The 19335-nt window shown below is 38.9% G+C and overlaps 1 protein-coding gene across 2 annotated transcripts in view; it reads left to right on the top strand.

Moving 5' to 3' along the window:
- The first annotated feature begins 14686 nt into the window (after positions 1-14686).
- CSTF3 (cleavage stimulation factor subunit 3) overlaps positions 14687-19335 on the top strand; it is an 80287-nt gene continuing 75638 nt past the window's right edge. The window contains exons 1-2 of one of the 2 annotated variants that reach the window (XM_036891753.2): positions 14687-14757; positions 14855-14925. In XM_036891753.2, the coding sequence (XP_036747648.1) occupies positions 14899-14925 (27 nt within the window). In that variant the 5' untranslated portion in view covers positions 14687-14757; positions 14855-14898. The other variant, XM_036891752.2, reaches the window with a different exon arrangement.

Genomic DNA, 19335 nt, shown 5'->3' with positions numbered 1-19335 from the left:
TATCATTATGTAGTGTCCTTCTTTATCTCTTGTTACTTTCTTTGTTTTGAAGTCTATTTTGTCTGATATTAGTACTGCAACCCCTGCTTTCTTCTCTCTGTTGTTTGCTTGAAATATGTTTTTCCATCCCTTGACTTTTAGTCTGTACATGTCTTTGGGTTTGAGGTGAGTTTCTTGTAAGCAGCATATAGATGGGTCTTGCTTTTTTATCCATTCTGTTACTCTGTGTCTTTTGATTGGTGCATTCAACCCATTAACATTTAGGGTGACTATTGAAAGATATGTACTTATTGCCATTGCAGGCTTTAAATTCGTGGTTACCAAAGGTTCAAGGTTAGCCTCTTTAGTATCTTACTGCCTAACTTAGCTCGCTTATTGAGCTGTTATATACACTGTCTGGAGATTCTTTTCTTCTCTCCCTTCTTGTTCCTCTTCCTCGATTCTTCATATGTTGGGTGTTTTGTGCTGTGCTCTTTCTAGGAGTGCTCCCATCTAGAGCAGTCCCTGTAAGATGTTCTGTAGAGGTGGTTTGTGGAAAGCAAATTCCCTCAGCTTTTGTTTGTCTGGGAATTGTTTAATCCCACCGTCATATTTGAATGATAGTCGTGCTGGATACAGTATCCTTGGTTCAAGGCCCTTCTGTTTCATTGTAGTAAATATATCATGCCATTCTCTTCTGGCCTGTAGGGTTTCTGTTGAGAAATCTGACGTTAGCCTGATGGGTTTCCCTTTATAGGTGACCTTTTTCTCTCTAGCTGCCTTTAACACTCTTTCCTTGTCCTTGATCTTTGCCATTTTAATTATTATGTGTCTTGGTGTTGCCCTTCTTGGATCCTTTCTGTTGGGGGTTCTGTGTATTTCCGTGGTCTGTTTGATTACCTCCTCCCCCAGTGTGGGGAAGTTTTCAGCAATTATTTCTTCTAAGATACTTTCCATCTCTTTGCCTCTCTCTTCTTCTTCTGGGACCCCTATAATACGGATATTGCTCCTTTTAGATTGGTCACACAGTTCTCTTAATATTGTTTCATTCCTGGAGATCCTTTTGTCTCTCTCTATGTCAGCTTCTATGCGTTCCTGTTCTCTGATTTCAATTCCATCAATGGCCTCTTGCATTCTATCCATTCTGCTTATAACCCCTTCCAGAGTTTGTTTCATTTCTGCGATCTCCTTTCTGGCATCTGTGATCTCTTTCCGGACTTCATCCCATTTTTCTTGCGTATTTCTCTGCATCTCTGTCAGCATGTTTATGATTCTTATTTTGAATTCTTTGTCAGGAAGACTGGTTAGGTCTGTCTCCTTCTCTGGTGTTGTCTCTGTGATCTTTGTCTGCCTGTAGCTTTGCCTTTTCATGGTGATAGGAATAGTCTGCAGAACTGGGACGAGTGACGGCTGGAAGGACTTCCTTTCTTGTTGGTTTGTGGCCCTCCTCTCCTGGGAGAACAGCGGCCTCTAGTGGCTTGTGCTGCGCAGCTGCGCGCAGACAGGGTTTCTGCTTCCTGCCCGGCTGCTATGGAGTTAATCTCCGCTGTTGCTGTGGGCGTGGCCTGGCTCGGGCAGCTACTCCAAAATGGTGGAGTCGCGTTGGAGCAGGAGCTGCTGGGAGGCTATTTATCTCCGTAAGGGGCCTCCCTGCTCCCTGCAGCCCAGGGGTTAGGGTGCCCAGAGATCCCGGATTCCCTACCTCTGGATTAAGTGGCCCGCCCTGCCCCTTTAAGACTTCCAAAAAGCACCCGCCAAAACAAAACAACGACCACAAAAAAAAACAAGAAAAAAATTTTTTTAATTAAAAAAAAAAAAAAAAAAAAATTTAAAAAAAAAAAAAAAAAAAAAAAAAAGGTGGTCGTTCGTTTTTCTTTATTCTCCGGTGCCAGCCTCAGGCCTCTGCTCACCGGTCTTTCTGTCCTGTTTCCCTAATATTGGGGTCCCTGTCCCTTTAAGACTTCCAAACAGCGCTCGCCAAAACAAAGCAGCAAAAAAGCAAAAAAAAAAAATGGTCGCGCGCTTTTCTTATGTCCTCTGTCGCCCAGCCTCCAGTGCCTGCTCACTGTTCTTGCTGCCCTGTTTTCCCAGTATCGAGGGCCCTACACTCTGGCCCGGATGGCTGGGGCTGGGTGTTCGGCAGCCCTGGGCTCCGTCTCCCTCCCGCTCTGCCTGCTCTTCTCCCGCCGGGAGCTGGGGGGAGGGGCGCTCGGCTCCCGCGGGGCCGGGGCTTGTATCTTACCCCCTTCGCGAGGCGCTGGGTTCTCTCAGGTGTGGATGTGGTCTGGATATTGTCCTGTGTCCTCTGGTCTTTATTCTAGGAAGGGTTGTCTTTGTTATATTTTCATAGATATATGTTGTTTTGGGAGGAGATTTCCGCTGCTCTACTCACGCCGCCATCTTCCGCCCCCGCTACTCTGTGTCTTTTGATTGGTGCATTCAGTCCATTTACATTTAGGGTGATTATTGAAAGGTATGAATTTATTGCCATTGCAGGCTTTAAGTCTGTGGTTACCAAAGGTTTAGGGTTAGCTTCTTTACTGTCTTACTGTCTAACTTAACTCGCTTGTTGAGCTATTATAAACACAATCTGATGATTCTTTATTTCTCTCCCTTCTTATTCCTCCTCCTCCCTTCTTCATATGTTGGGTGTTTTGTTGTGTGCTCTTTTTAGGAGTGCTCCCATCTAGAGCAGTCCCTGTAGGATGCCCTGTAGAGGTGGTTTGTGGGAGGCAAATTCCCTCAACTTTTGCTTGTCTGGGAATTGTTTAATCCCTCCTTCATATTTAAATGATATTCGTGCTGGATACAGTAGTCTTGGTTCGAGGCCCTTCTGTTTCATTGCATTAAGTATATCATGCCATTCTCTTCTGGCCTGTAGGGTTTCTGTCGAGAAGTCTGATGATAGCCTGATGGGTTTTCCTTTGTAGGTAACCTTTTTTTTCTCTCTGGCTGCTTGTAATACTTTGTCCTTGTCTTTGATCTTTGCCATTTTAATTATTATGTGTCTTGGTGTTGCCCTCCTTGGATCCCTTGTCATGGGAGTTCTGTGTACCTCTGTGGTCTGAGAGGCCATTTCTTCCCCTAGTTTGGGGAAATTTTCAGCAATTATTTCTTCAAAGACATTTTCTATCCCCTTTTCTCTCTCTACTTCTTCTGGAATGCCTATGATTCTTATATTATTTCTTTTATATTGATCACTCAGCTCTCTTAAAATTCTTTCTTTCCTGGAGATCCTTTTATCTCTCTCTGCATCAGCTTCTCTGCGTTCCTGTTCTCTGTTTTCTAGTCCATTAATGGTCTCTTGCATCTCGTCCATTCTGTTTTGAAGTCCTTCCAGAGCTTGTTTTATTTCTGAATTCTCCTTCCTTAGTTCTTGCATATTTCTCTGCAAGTCCATCAGCATGGTTATGACTTTTGTTTTGAATTCTTTTTCAGGTAGACTGGCTAAATCTATCTCCCCAGATTCCTTCTCAGGGGAAGATGTAGCAGATGCTGAAGCTGTCTGGGTTAGTCTTGTCTGGATCATATTTTTTTGCCTTTTCATGTTGACAGGTGCTATTGACTGTCAGCTGGGAGGGCCAAAATTTTCACTTACTACTGGCCTTTCTTTACTGGGGCAACTGCGACCCCTAGTGGCTTGTGTTGGGTAATTGCGTGTAGAGTGGGTCTTTGTGTCTTGCCTGGCCGGGAGGGAGAAATTTCCCTTTCTGTGGGCGGAATTTGTCTCAGGCTGCTTCTCTGCTTTCGCAGCGCCCGGTGGGGTGATGGATGGGGGGCTGCTTGACTGTTTGCCTCCGTGAGGGGTCTCAGAGCTGTAGCCCAGGGGGTTAGTGCACCCGGTTTTCCCTGTGATTTCCAGCTGCTGTACTGTGACCTGGGTTGTTTTCGTCAAGCTGTTAAGTCCCTGTCCCTTTAAGACTTTCAAAAAGCCCCCGCTTTTCTTTGTCACAGGGGCATCAGCTTCAGCACCCGCTCAGAGGTCTTACTCCCTGTTCCCCCAGTATCCAGGGCCCCCTGGGCATATACTGTGTCTGCGCTCTGGCCCGGATGGCTGGGGCTGGGTGTTCGGCAGTCCTGGGCTCCGTCTCCCTCCCGCTATGCCTATTTTTCTCCCGCCGGGAGCTGGGGGGAGGGGCGCTCGGGTCCCGCAGGCCGGGGCTTGTATCTTACCCCTTTCACCAGTCGCTGGGTTCTCACTGGTGTAGCTGCAGTCTGGCCACTGTCCTGCATCTTCTGGTCTCTCTTTTAGGGCTAGTTGTGTTTGTTGTATTTTCAAAAGTATATATGTTTTTGGGAGGAGATTCCCACTGTCCTACTCACGCCGCCATGTTGGCTCCGCCTGTCTTGAGGTATCTTTACCACTTGGAAGAATTATGATACTCTGTAATTTTCGAAATGAGGCACGAATTCTACTAAAGGGTTGTAATTGGGAAGGAAGAAGAGAAGGTATAGAAGTAGCAGATGGAAGAAAACATGGGAAGATAGATAATTTCTTTGACATATCTTCTTCTAGGGTAACATAAGCATGTATAGGTTTAAACTACTAATTAAATTGCATACACACATTAACATAATAGTAATACAGCTACATAACAAAAGCAGACCTACAATTACCAGCCATATCCAATGAAACCAAGAAAACCAGTTAGGTACCCTAGGCATTTGTGAAAACTTATCAATGATATGATGGATATTGTCTAACTGAATTTGAATAGTTTGAGAAACATCAGACAAATTAAAACAACACATTCCTGGGAACTGTTCACATCCCATATGTTCTTTTAACAGTAGATAGTCTATAGTCGCACGATTTTGGAGCACTGCAACTTGCACTTCTCCTAATTCTTGGTTGAGTTCCGACAGTATAGGTCCAGTCAAATTTGTTGTTTTACTATATGCACAGGCCAGCTTAGATATCTCCTTCTTCATGTCAATGGCAAGTCCAGGAACCGGTGGGATGAATGCAGCTACAACTGCAACAGCGCCAGGTTCTTTGTTGAAGTTTTTTGATGATCATCTTCTGGAATGACTCTTCCAGAGGATGTTGATGTTGGAAGTTCTTCTTCATATCGTATCTTAATTCATTTTCTGGGCAGCCAAACTAGGCTTTGATCCTCTGTATAAACACAAACAAACACTTTGCCCACACTTTGATATGACCTTTATACCATTGTGAAGAACCTATTGGAGATCACCACAGAGGAACTGCTTTTTTTTTTTAAGAGAAAGGAATATTATCAGAAAAATGTACTTCCATTGCTGATCATCTGACACCCTTTAAAAGATCAAAATTAAGGATATGTAAAGCATGCATTAACCGTTGATTTGCAGTTAGTTTTATCCTATCAGAGAGTAACCCCCCTTTTCTTTCTCTTTTTTTTTTTCATTAATCTACAATTACATGAAGAATATTATATTTACTAGGCTCTCCCCTATACCAAGTCCCCCCCACAAACCCCATTACAGTCACTGTCCATCAGCATAGCAAAATGTTGTAGAATCACTACTTGTCTTCTCTGTGTTGCACAGCCCTCCCCTTTCCCCCACCCCCCACATTATGCATGCTAATCATAATACACCCTTTCTTCTCCCCCTCCCCTTATCTCTCCATACCCACCCATACTCCCCAGTCCCTTTCCCTTTGGTGCCTGTTAGTCCATTCTTGGGTTCTGTGATTCTGCTGCTGTTTTGTTCCTTCAGTTTTTCCTTTGTTCTTATACTCCACAGATGAGTGAAATCATTTGGTATTTCTCTTTCCCGCTTGGCTTATTTCACTGAGCATAATACCCTCTAGCTCCCTCCATGTTGTTGCAAATGGTAGGATTTGTTTTCTTCTTGTGGCTGAATAATATTCCATTGTGTATATGTACCACATCTTCTTTATCCATTCATCTACTGATGGACACTTAGGTTGCTTCCAATTCTTGGCTATTGTAAATAGTGCTGCGATAAACATAGGGGTGCATCTGTCTTTTTCAAACTGGAGTGCTGCATTCTTAGGGTAAATTCCCAGGAGTGGAATTCCTGGGTCAAATGGTAAGTCTGTTTTGAGCATTTTGGGAACCTCCATAGTGCTTTCCACAATGATTGAACTAATTTACATTCCCACCAGCAGTGTAGGAGGGTTCCCCTTTCTCCACAACCTCGCCAACATTTGTTGTTGTTTGTCTTTTGGATGGTAGCCATCCTTACTGGTGTGAGGTGATATCTCATTGTGGTTTTAATTTGCATTTCTCTGATAACTAGCAATGTGGAGCATCTTTTCATGTGTCTGTTGGCCATCTGAATTTCTTCTTTGGAGAACTGTCTGTTCAGCTCCTCTGCCCATTTTTTAATTGGATTATTTGCTTTTTGTTTGTTGAGGAGCATGAGCTCTTTATATATTTTGGATGTCAAGCCTTTATCGGATCTGTCATTTATGAAAATATTCTCCTATACTGTAGGGTACCTTTTTGTTCTATTGATGGTGTCCTTTGCTGTACAGAAGCTTTTCAGCTTGATTTAGTCCCACTTGTTCATTTTTGCTTTTGTTTTCCTTGCCTGGGGAGATATGTTCAAGAAGAGGTCACTCATGTTTATGTCCAAGAGATTTTTGCCTATGCTTTTTTCTAAGAGTTTTATGGTTTCATGACTTACATTCAGGTCTTTGATCCATTTCAAATTTACTTTTGTGTATGGGGTTAGACAATGGTCCAGTTTCATTCTCTTCCATGTAGCTGTCCAGTTTTGCCAGCACCATCTGTTGAAGAGACTGTCATTTCCCCATTGCATGTCCATGGCTCCTTTATCAAATATTAATTGACCATATAAGTTTGGGTTAATGTCTGGGGTCTCTAATCTGTTCCACTTGTCTGTGGCTCTGATCTTGTGCCAGTACCATATTGTCTTGATTATATGGCTTTGTAGTAGAGCTTGAAGTTGGGGAGCGAGATCACCCCCACTTTATTCTTCTTTCTCAGGATTGCTTTGGCTATTTGAGGTCTTTGGTGTTTCCATATGAATTTTAGAACTATTTGTTCTAGTTCGTTGAAGAATGTTGTTGGTAAGTTGATAGGGATTGCATCAAATCTGTATATTGTTTTGGGCAGGATGGCCATTTTGACGATATTAATTCTTCCTAGCCAAGAGCATGAGATGAGTTTCCATTTGTTAGTGTCTCCTTTAATTTCTCTTAAGAGTGTCGTGTAGTTTTCAGGGTATAGGTCTTTCACTTCTGTGGTTAGGTTTATTCCTAGGTATTTTATTCTTTTTGATGCAATTGTTAATGGTATTGTTTTCCTGATTTCTCTTTCTATTGGTTCATTGTTAGTGCATAGGAAAGCCACAGATTTCTGTGTGTTAATTTTTATCCTGCCACTTTGGTGAATTCCAATATCAGTCCTAGTAGTTTTGGAGTGGAGTCTTTAGGCTTTTTTATGTACAATATCATGTCATCTGCAAATAGTGACTGTGTAACTTGTTCTTTTCCAATTTGGATTACTTGTATTTCTTTGTTTTGTCTAATTGCTGTGGCTAGGACCTCCAGTACTATGTTAAATAACAGTGGGGAGAGTGGGCATCCCTGTCTTGTTCCCGATCTCAGAGGAAAAGCTTTCAGCTTCTCACAGTTCAGTATGATGTTGGCTGTGGGTTTATCATATATGGCCTTTATTATGTTGAGGTAATTGCCCTCTATACCCATTTTGTTGAGTTTTTATCATAAATTGATGTTGAATTTTGTCAAATGCTTTTTCAGCATCTATGGAGATGATCATGTGGTTTTGTCCTTCTTTTTGTTGATGTGGTGGATGATGTTGATGAATTTTGGAATGTTGTACCATCCTTGCCTCCCTGGGATGAATTCCAGTTGGTCATGGTGTATGATCATTTTGATGTATTTTTGTATTCGGTTTGCTAATATTTTGTAGAGTATTTTTGCATCTACGTTCATCAGGTCTATTGGTCTGTAGTTTTCCTTTTTGGTGGGGTCTTTGCCTGGTTTTGGTATTAGAGTGATGTTGGCTTCATAGAATGAGTTTGGGAGTATGCCCTCCTCTTCTATTTTTTAGAAAACTTTAAGGAGAATGGGTACTATATCTTCTCTGTATGTCTGATAAAATTCTGAGGTAAATCCATCTGGCCCAGGGTTTTTTTTCTTGGGTAGTTTTTTGATTACCACTTCAATTTCTTTGCTGGTAATTGGTTTGTTTAGATTTTGTGTTTCTTCCTTGGTCAGTCTTGGAAGGTTTTATTTTTCTAGGAAGTTGTCCATTTCTTCTAGGTTTTCCAGCTTGTTAGGATATAGGTTTTCATAGTAGTCTCTAATAATTCTTTGTATTTCTGTGGGGTCCGCCGTGATGTTTCCTTTCTCATTTCTGGTTCTGTTGATGTGTGTTGATTCTCTTTTTCTCTTAATAAGTCTGGCTAGAGGCTTATCTATTTTGTTTATTTTCTCAAAGAATCAGCTCTTGGTTTCATTGATTTCATCTATTGTTTCATTCTTCTCAATTTTATTTATTTCTTCTCTGATCTTTATTATGTCCCTCCTTCTGCTGACCTTAGTCCGCATTTGTTCTTCTTTTTCAAATTTCGATAGTTATAACATTAGAGTATTCAGTTTGGTTTGTTCTTCCTTCTTTAAATATGCCTGGATTGCTATATACTTTCCTCTTAAGACTGCTTCCACTGCATCCCACAGAAGCTGGGGTTTTGTGTTGTTGTTGTCGTTTGTTTCCACATATTACTTGATCTCTATTTTAATTTGGTCATTGATTCATTGATTATTTAGGACATGTTTTTAAGCCTCCATGTGTTTGTGAGCCTTTTTGCTTTCTTTGTACAGTTTAGTTCTAGTTTTATACCTTTGTGATCTGAAAAGTTGGTTGGTAGAATTTCAATCTTTTTGAATTTACTGAGCCTCTTTTTGTGGCCTAGTATGTGGTCTATTCTGGATAATGTTCCATTTGCACTTGAGAAGAATGTATATCCTGTTGCTTTTGGATGTAGAGTTCTATCGGTGTCTATTAGGTCCATCTATTCTAGTGTGTTGTTCAGTGCCTCTGTGTCCTTACTTATTTCCTTTGGAGTGAGTGGTGCGTTGAGGTCTCCTAAAATCAATGCATTGCCTTCTATTTCCCCCTTTAATTTAATTCTGTTAGTATTTGTTTCACATATGCTGGTGCTCCTGTGTTGGGTGCATATTTATTTATAATTGTTATATCCTCTTGTTGAACTGACCCCTTTATCATTATGTAGTTCCTTCTTCATCTCTTGTTACTTTGTTTGAAGACTATTTTGTCTGATTGTAGTACTGCAACAGCTGCTTTTTTCTCACTGTTGTTTGCATGAAGTATCTTTTTCTATCCCTTGACTTTTTAGTCTATGTATGTCTTTGGGTTTGAGATGAGACTCTTGTAAGCAGCATATAGATGGCTCTTGTTTTTTTATCCATTCAGTGACTCTGTGTATTTTGATTGGTGCATTAAGTCCATTTACATTTAGGGTGATTATCGATAGGTATGTACTTATTGCCATTGCAGGCTTTAGATTCGTGGTTACCAAAGGTTCAAGGTTAATTTCCTTGCTGTCTAAGAGTCTAACTTAACTCACTTAGTATGCTGTTACAAACACAATCTAAAGGTTCTTTTCTGTTTCTTCTCCTTTTCTTTCTCCTCCATTCTTTATATATTAGGTATCATATTCTGTACTTTTTGTCTATCCCTTAATTGACTTTGGGGATAGTTAATTTAATTTTGCATCTGCTTAGTAATTAGCTGTTCTGCTTTCTTTACTGTGGTTTTATTACCTCTGGTGACAGCTATTCAACCTTAGGAACACTTCCATCTATAGCAGTCCTTCCAAAATAGACTGTAGAGATGGTTTGTGGGAGGTAAATTCTCTCAGCTTTTGCTTATCTGGAAATTGTTTAATACCTCCTTCAAATTTAAATGATAATCTTGCCAGATAAAGTAATCTTGGTTCCAGGCCCTTCTGCTTCATGGCATTAAATACATCATGCCACTCCCTTCTGGCCTGCAAGGTTTCTGCTGAGAAGTCTGATGTTAGCCTGTTGGGCTTTCCTTTGTATGTGATGTTATTTGTGTGTCTGGATGCTTTTAACAGTCTGTCCTTATCCTTGATCTTTTCCATTTTAATTACTATGTGTCTTGGTGTTGTCCTCCTTTGGTCCCTTATGTTGGGAGATCTCTGGCTCTCCATGGCCTGAGAGACAATCTCCTTCCCCAGATTGGGGAAGTTTTCAGCAACTAACTCCTCAAAGACACACTTTCTATCCCTTTCTCTCTCTTCTTCTTCTTCTGGTATCCCTGTAATGCAAATATTGTTCCGTTTGGATTGGTCACACAGTTCTCTCTATATTCTTTCATTGTTAGAGGTCCTTTTTTCTCTTTGTGCGTCAGCTTCTTTGTATTCCTCTTCTCTAGTTTCTATTTCATTTATCATCTCCTCCACCATATCCAACCTGCTTTTAATACCCTCCATTGTTCTCTTTAACAATTGGATCTCTGAACTGAACTCATTCCTGAGTTCTTAGATGTCTTTCCATACTTCCATTAGCATGTTGATGATTTTTATTTTGAACTCCCTTTCAGGAAGAGTCACGGGGTCCAAATCATTTAAATCTTTCTCAGGAGTTGTATTAATAATTTTACTCTGGACCAGGTTTCTTTGTTGTTTCATATTTGTATATGGCGCCCTCTAGTGTTCTGAAGCTCTATTCTGCAGCTGCTCAGCCCCTGAAGCAATATTAGCGGTCGCAGGGGAGCGGTATTGGTGCCCCGTTCTGTGAGGTCTGCTCTTTTCTCCAGGTGTATGCAGTCTGGCGCCGTCCTCTTTCCTGTTGCTCTCTCAGAATTAGTTGTGCCGACTATATTTTCTAATTGTATCCAGTTTTAGGAGGAAGCCTCTGTCTCTCCTCTCACAGCACCATCTTTAATTCTCTTCAGTATCAGTATTTTAATTTATAAACTTTTAAATATATTTTGTAGGAAGCAAGATTTTTAGTATAAGAGAAGAGAGATATCAGTGTAAAATAAACAAAATAGAAAACCAGTTGTAAGTCCGGGGAGAGGAAATCCTGGGGCAAAGTACCTCTAAAAACTGAAAAAGTTAGAAATAAAGTTTAAAACCCATTTATTGCTTACAAACTGCAGTCCAGTCTCTCTCCCCTACTCAGAAGAAGCAAGCAAGCAAGCCCTTCTGCTTAACCTCTCAGGTTCAGGCACACCCTTGGTTGCCCAGGTAATTACCCACTGACATGGAGATGAACTTCTCTCCACCCCTGAGGATATGCCAATACACTAAAGCCAGGTGAGATATTCTGGAAATGTTACAATTTTATCCACACCAGATATTAAATTTGAATTGGAAATCAATATAATAACTCATAATTTAAAAAATATATTTCCTATATCTAAATACTGAAAAGACTTGAAAGCAATGATACCCACTAGCAAAAAGTACATCAACTGCCTACATCTTGGTTCTAAATACTATTTCCCAACTGGAGGAACCAGGGTACACTGGAGAAATGACTTGAGTCCAGATCTGTGATAGGGAAGGTACATAAGTGAGTCTGAGACAACTTAGGCCAGAAGGCCAGGAAGTTGTTGAAGACTAATGGCATCATGTCAAAAAGACACAGGATCTACTCACCCAATTTGAAGGGACTTATACTGGCCTCAAAAGAACAATGATCACAATTGATTAAAACAACTCATGTCTTATGAATCCACAATGATACTCAAAAGGAGAAGGCCAGGAAAAAAGTCATTTTCCACTACTTGTAGATATGAAATCGAACCCTTTACTTTGAAAATTGGTCATTAAAGGGAAAAAATTAGACATTTACCTTGCTTTTTTTAAAGGTTAATGAGAAAGAGTTCTTTTTCACAGAAGAGCTTTCTGTTAATGTAGAAGGAATAATAGAATTTGAAAACTATTATTTAATCAACAAATATTTCATTGTTAATTCAGGAAAGATTTACTGATAGATTACCAAATCATGGTGAAAATTTGCTGGGGAACAGGAAATTAGCACTGTGTCAAAGCCTTAACTCTTCAATTATTTCTTAATACAAGGGATGAAACATACCTAATGGAGAGATCTGATAACCATAACCTTAGAGAAGTGATCAAACTCAGCCTCAAACTAGTAATTTGATGTACCTCCTGATATAATACAAAACGAAATACATAGCTATACCTATGACAGATTCTTGCCAAAATGTTTAATCTGAATCTAATTACTCCTTACAGCACACTTTGGGGAGAATCCAGAATATGGAATATTCCTAGAGACAACTAGGCAAAAATAAAAAATTCATAAAAAATTAAAAAGATGAGTGGACTATTTATAGAACTAAAAAAGACTGAAGAAATATAACAATTAAACGTAATGATTTAAATTTCTTTGGATCTTGATTTGTAAAAACTTTCTAAAAGATATTTTTTGAGTAATTTGAAAATGACTGAATAAGAGATGATTATTTATTTTCTTCAGAGTGAAAATGATATTGTAGATACCAAGGAGAATGTCATTCTCAGAATATAAAAACTGATTTATTTTGGGATGAAAAGTCATGATGTCTGTTATTTACTTCCAAACTGTTTTCCAAAAATCAAATTATATATGTAAATAGATACATATAAAACAAATATGCACAAATGTTACTGGGTGAAAGTAGTGGGGATACAGGTATTTATTCTTTTATTCTTTGACCTTTTCATAATAACTATTGGGAAAAAATGGTACCTGAGTCAAACTTTGAAGAATAGAATGTGAATAATATCTTTAAGACTGTTGCTCTTGCAAAGTTCTTCATAGACAAACTCAGGAAGCAGATAAAAGGAGAAAAATTGTGTGACACTTTATCTAGAGATTACTTTTAATATTTTGAGGTACTGTATATACAGTTGGCTCTTGAACAATATAGCTTTTGACTCCTCAGAAACTTAACTACAAATAGCCTACAATTGATTTTATGGTAGTAAATGATAAAATAGATGGGTATCTACATGTATTTTATGCATTCATTACATACCTAACTTTTCCTTTATTTTTTCAATATTTCTAGGCTACATGGTTCATCTGTGAGTTTTTTCAAATTGTCACAAATCTCAAACATTTTTTCCAATACATGAATTGAAAAAAACCTGCATATAAGTGGGTCTATGCAGTTCAAACCTGTGTTGTTCAAGGGTCAACTGTATATGTATATGTGTGTGTGTGTGTATACACACTGTACATCCTATATAATGTGTGTTATTTTAGTATTCTATTTTTTTTACTTAATATCATGGATATCTTTGTTAGTAATTGCATATTAGCATCAGTTTACTGGCTGAATGACTGCAAGTCCAGGGAAAGGAAATCCCGGGGCAAACTACCTCTAAAAACCAGAATCAGTCAAAGGGAGAAATAAAGTTTAAAATCCATTTATTGCGTACAAACTGCAGTCTGGGGCCTTCTCTCTTTCCTGCTCCAGCAGAAGTAAAACCAGCCCTCGTCCTCACCTCTCAGGTACAGATAAACCCTCTGTTGCCCAGGTAATTACCCATTGATATGGAGATGACTTCTCTCCACCCCTGAGGAATGATGCAAATGCACTAAAGCCATACTTTTTTTCACCTTTGAACGCCTAGTATATGCAGATGTACTAAAGCAAGGCGAGATATTCTGAAAATATTACAATTTTACCCACAATGACATTTCATTGTACTGGTATCTTGTGATATATTTCATTTAGTCTTCTATTATTGGATGGTAAAATATCTGTTAACACATCTTTTCTCATGTGTTTGATTACCTGGAAGGGTAAAAATTCAGAATGTGTAAAGCACAGAGGAGGAAATACGAGTTAAAGCACCCAGACGGAAAAAGAGTAAGGTGTATATGGGAAAGGTTGAATAGTTTACTTTTTCTGGGGCGTAGGCCACTACAGACAAGGAGAATAGAAGGAGGTAGCTTATCATGATCCTTGAATGGAAGAGTTTGAGAAGACTTGCTCTCACTTAATCTTGGACTATGCCAGGTACTGTTTTTTCATGTATAACTTACTCAAATTGCAGGAACTGTTGTTTTTCCTAACTATAGGCAAGGAAACTCAGACACTGAGGAGTTAAATTGCCCAAGGTTACCCATATTAATGAGAGATAAAGCCAGGATTCAAGCAAACGCAGTCTGGCTCCAGAGCCTGAGTGCTGTTAGGCTTACTTTGCAGACAAGGAATGGTGAGATGCTGAGCTGAAAACCTAGGACCTACCGACTTCAAGGCCTTAAACACAATAGATGGTGACAGTATAAATTAATATGGACTCGATCCGTCCCCCTCTACCGTAAGAAGAGTAAAAAGCGTTAGTTGAATACCCCTTAAAACCTCGATGGATTCCTTATCTCCAAAATGTAGGAAGCATTCAACACTTAGCCGCTCTAAAATGGCCAGTGCGCCTGAATTGAACTGATTTAACACTCAGGCTTTCAACAGTGACGAACCGGGCTCCACCGCTTGACAATTAAATTCTAAAATGCGCGCGAGCCCCTAGGCAAAACAGTTTCCCGCCTCCCAGTCGGTTGGCAGCCAGCTCAGCAACAGCCTTCCAGCCCTCCAGCCCAGGGCCGTGACGTCAGCACAGGCTTTGGGCCAGCCTCTGCGATCCGTCGGCTTCTGTACAGCTGAGTACCCGGCTCTTGGCCCCACCCGCTGCCCCGGAAGTTAATGTAGAAGTCACACCTCCCTCCTCGACCGGCAGGGCGCAGCCATTTTAATTCATAGCTGAGTAGGTGGTGGCGATTTGAGTTGGTGGTCTGGCTTTGCTGGGCAGGGGACAACTTTACTGGTTTGGGGTGGTTTTTAGTTTAGTTTTTCTCTTCTAGCTTTGCATCGCGGGCCAGTTCGCACGTCCCAATCAGCTGAGGCCATGTCAGGAGACGGAGCCACGGAGCAGGTGAGGAAGGAGAGTGGTGGGGCCTCGTGGCGACCGCTTTTCTCCATGTCTCTGTTCGTCCGAGTACTTAGCTATGTTCACTTGAGAAATAAATTGGGCTTAATGAGCCCAGGGGTCCGGGTACAGGAGAATAGGGACAGGTTGGGGAGCAAGATCTGAAACTTAAAATTATTTTTTGGCTTCTCCGTTTTAGGCGTTTTTAAGAACTAAAACTTGATTTAGACAGTAGTGGTAGCTTTTTTGTCCCCTTTAGGTTCAAGGGTTTATTCCAGTGGGAAACCTTCCTTTGATACCATTTTGATATTAGGGTGGTTAGGAATTATAACGTGTGCTCGCTGATTACGGAAAAAAAAATGTTTCCTCCGCTCCCTTTCCTATATGTACGGTACCCAGAAAATAGGTTACTAGTTTGAAAAATAATTTGAGATGAAACTAATCTGGAGAAGGACTGTCGCTAGAGCGAATGAAGAAAGCAGTATGCTATGAGTAGAGCATGGTTATGCCGAGATTTGGGAATTTTGTGACTTTTTCCCGCTTCCTTCTTCTCATCCACATTTCATTTTCGTTTTTCAGCGACACAAATATTGCAGGATTTGCTAAATCGAAAGCCTGTTTTGGTCACTAAATAAAAGCATCTGTTGTAGTATTGGACATGTGACATTAAATATTTTTAAATTAAGACCTCTAAACGTTACTTTTGCTCTTCAGAATTTTGTAGGGTAGTATTTACTTTTTAGTTTGGGAGCGGGAACTGATACTCTGTGAAAGACGTCATTCAATTTTATTTTCTATTTAAGTCCTGGTATGTTGGGGGTAAATAGTTTTTAAAATGGAGGTTGGCTATCGTGCAGAGCCTCAATTTCCTGAAATTTCCCATTGCCATAGCAACGAAATACTTAGGTTTTCGTTTTCAAAGTCCCCAGTTTACAAAGTGGAGGCTGTTTTTGGAGATTAACAGAGATGAGGGGAAACGAGCATTCCTATTGAAAAGTCTAGGTGACTAAATTTCATTATTTCGGGGCACTTGGACTAATCAGAATTTTATGTTTGCTTTTCAACTGGTTCAGACCTGAAATCTTAGCAGTGTTTAACATGCCGTTAGTATGCCCAAGAACTCAAAGTCTAAAATTATATCGAATCTGTTTATGTATACCCTTTTTCTGGCCTTATAGTTGGTCATCTTAAAGCCGAGGAGGGGTAATGTACTGAGGTTTCATTGAAAGTTTCCGGAGTTCCTTGTTAATTCTTAAATTTATCTAAAATTGTAAAGGCTGAAATGTTGCTATGACCGTAAATATTCTAGAACTGTGGTGTTTTAAATAGAAGTGGTGGTGGAAATATACAGAAAAGAAGTTACCCATAAGTTTTAATGTACAAAGTTTAAAACAGAGCAAAGTTCAGTGAATACCAAGAATAAGATTTTTTACGTGGAATCAACAATTGTTAAATATTTTGCCGTATTTATTTTATTTCTCATACACATTATTTCACTGTAAGTAGAAACATTTCAGCATTCCCTTATATAAAGAGCATTAATGCTGTTATATAACCATCATACCATTTTCCTACCTAGGAAAACTAATAGTAAACCATACCATTTCTAAAATCTAGTATGTATACAAATTTCCCCAGTTGTCCCAAGATGTGATTCATAAATTTGTTTGGTTTTTTTTTTTTTTAAGCCAGAATCTAATCTGGGTTCTCATTGCATCATTTGGTTGAATAGACCCCATATTTTTTCTAGGATATTGTCTGTCTGAAGAATTCAGGACAGTTTTCAAGTAGGACTTACCATTTCCTAAGTTTACTTGATTTTTGTGTGTGTGGTGTCATTTAACTTGTCTCTTCATCTGCGGTGTTCCTGAAAACTTTATGGTTAGGTCCAAACTCAAGAGCTTTGATAATGTAGGGTTAACTATTTTCATACAGAATATAACGTTGCATCAAAAGGCACTTCATGCAAAGTTGTTTTAGTGATTGTTAAGTTTGTTTATTTGGTTGGCTTGGATGTCTTCGTTGTAAAAAATTTTTCCCCTTTGCAGTTAGTAATCTTTGGGCTGATACTGCATTCCTCAGTAACCTTTTTACTTATTTATCATCAATTGATAATCGTTTATATAGTTATTACATTGGAGGTGACACATGGTAGTTTGGGTTTTTTTAATCTGTTATTCTTTCTCAACTTGCTGGCTCATATTTTTCTGTAAGAGAAATTTCCTTTTTTTTTCCTTTCTCCTTTTTAAGATTGAGTCACACTGGATTCATGGTTTAATGTGTTACAGTCAGCTATAGCCATTTTTCTTTTGTATGATCAACTAACTTGTCCCCACCTTTATGGTGGCTCCTATATATTCATATCCATCAACCTGAAGGACAGTTTTTGACATTTGATTGCAAACAAGTCATCTTCATATAATCTTTCAACTTTTTAAAGTGATAGATTTCAAATATGCAGAAAAAAATAGAATGTATGATATTTCTATGATAGAGCTTCAACTTATTGCTAATCTTGTTTTCCCCATATTTTCACTTGCTCTCCACCATTACTTTGAAGCAAATCCCAGATATTATCCAACTTTAACTGAAATGGTAATGAAATTATTAAAAATATGAGTCAACTAGCTTGATGTGTAAGACAGTAGCATTGAACATTTAAGGGAAAAGAGAGTGACTTGAAATGATGGACAAAAACTAAACAAAGCTGAAGAATGATAGGAAAAAATATTAAAACCACTCTGAATCATGGATTTGCTTTGAAAAGGTGCCAAGGGATGGGATGGACAGAGAATCCTACAAAATATGAGGTATACTTTCTTTCAGTCTTTAAGCTAAAAAAAAAAAGTTTGTTGAATAAACCCCGTAATAGCTTTTTTCCCCAACTGTAACTCATTTTTTAAATTAAGGTATCATTGATATACAATGTTATGAAGGTTTCACGTGAGCAACATTGTGGTTTCAACATTGACCCATATTATCAAGTCCCCCACCCCACCTCCATTGCAGGCACTGTCTATTAGTGTTGTAAGGTGCAATAGAGTCATTACTTGTCTTCACTGTGCTGTACTGCCTTCCCTGTGACTACCTATAAACCCATTAATATCTTAAATTTGTTACTCAAAAATATGTATGGTCATTTCTTTTTTGGTACTGACTAGATCTGTGCCCTCTGAAAGAGGGAAATGATTGTAGACAAGCAAAATCCCTGTTGAGGCTTATTGTGTTTTTTTTTAAACTCTTGAAGGAAGATCCATTTTGCATCTAGAGAGCTATTTAAATTACTTTGCAGTGTTGGTTGCTATTCTGGAATTCCAGGTTTATTGTCTTTGCCAGTTTAATGGTGACAAAACTGTGTGTAAATTTTTCCCCACAATGAAAACATCTGGTTCCTTATCTTGCACATCTTTTTTTTACTGCTTGGTTCAACTTTTGACCTCATTCTTTAACTCCATTTTTCCTTGTGCACTACCCCTACAACGTTCAGTAGGTAGGCTGTTGTGTAGGGTTCCTTCATTGGGTTTGAGCTGAGTTGAAAGGCTGCCTTACTTATTCATCATTGCATGGTAAAAATGAAGTACTGTTTTTGATATTTAAAGGTGTTCAGTAAATGAATGGATTAATTTTGCATCTTGGCTATGCTAATAAGTTATCGATTCTCAAGGAACTTAATCTTAGAAAGACACAGCATAAATAATACAAAGTAAAATATTTTGGACCTAAAAGAGTGGGTGGTTTCTAAAGTTTTTTTTTTTTAAGGATGGTGAGAAATGTGTTAGCCAAGTCAATTCATATGAACTTTTAAGTCCTTAAAATTCTGTTTTGCAGTCTTAGCCTTTATAAATATTACTCCACTTTTTAAACAATTTATAGTCTTTCATAGAATTAGGAAGGTCAAAGTATCCTTTGGAAAAATTGCATGACTTGGAGAAGCACAAATTAATTGCCAATAGTTCTTAACAAAGAGTGGGATTCAGGTCCAGAAATGTTTTGCTTTTGGTGGAAAATAAGTTTTGGAAGACACACAAAATGTGAAAAATGTGTTCTGTTATATCTTACTGATGAGGGAAAGTTGAAACATCTATAGTGTTGAAACCTGAAACCTGGTTTATTTTGTTGGGTAACCGTTAGTACTCACTAGCTGTTAAGAGAACAGCAGGACCAATTTAAAGCCAAAGTGGATGTGTGAGGGGTTAGGAAGAGGGAGGGAGAGGGCTAAGTATGTATGTTAGGTGGTATGTTCTTTGGGCCCAGTTATTTTCATATCTATTCTTAACAAAATCTTTCTGTAATAGGGTTAACTACTTTTCCCTCTCTTATTTTACATGATACTTAGTATAACAGTTTGGGGGAGGCAAATTTGATTTGTTCTTTATTGTCAATATTTCTTGAAAATAACCAGAAAAATATATAGAA

Source organism: Manis pentadactyla, chromosome 9 (genome assembly GCF_030020395.1).
Source record: "Manis pentadactyla isolate mManPen7 chromosome 9, mManPen7.hap1, whole genome shotgun sequence".
Classification (NCBI taxonomy): domain Eukaryota; kingdom Metazoa; phylum Chordata; class Mammalia; order Pholidota; family Manidae; genus Manis; species Manis pentadactyla.
Note: the sequence above shows the minus strand (reverse complement) of the source record. Positions and strands in the feature narration are given on the sequence as shown.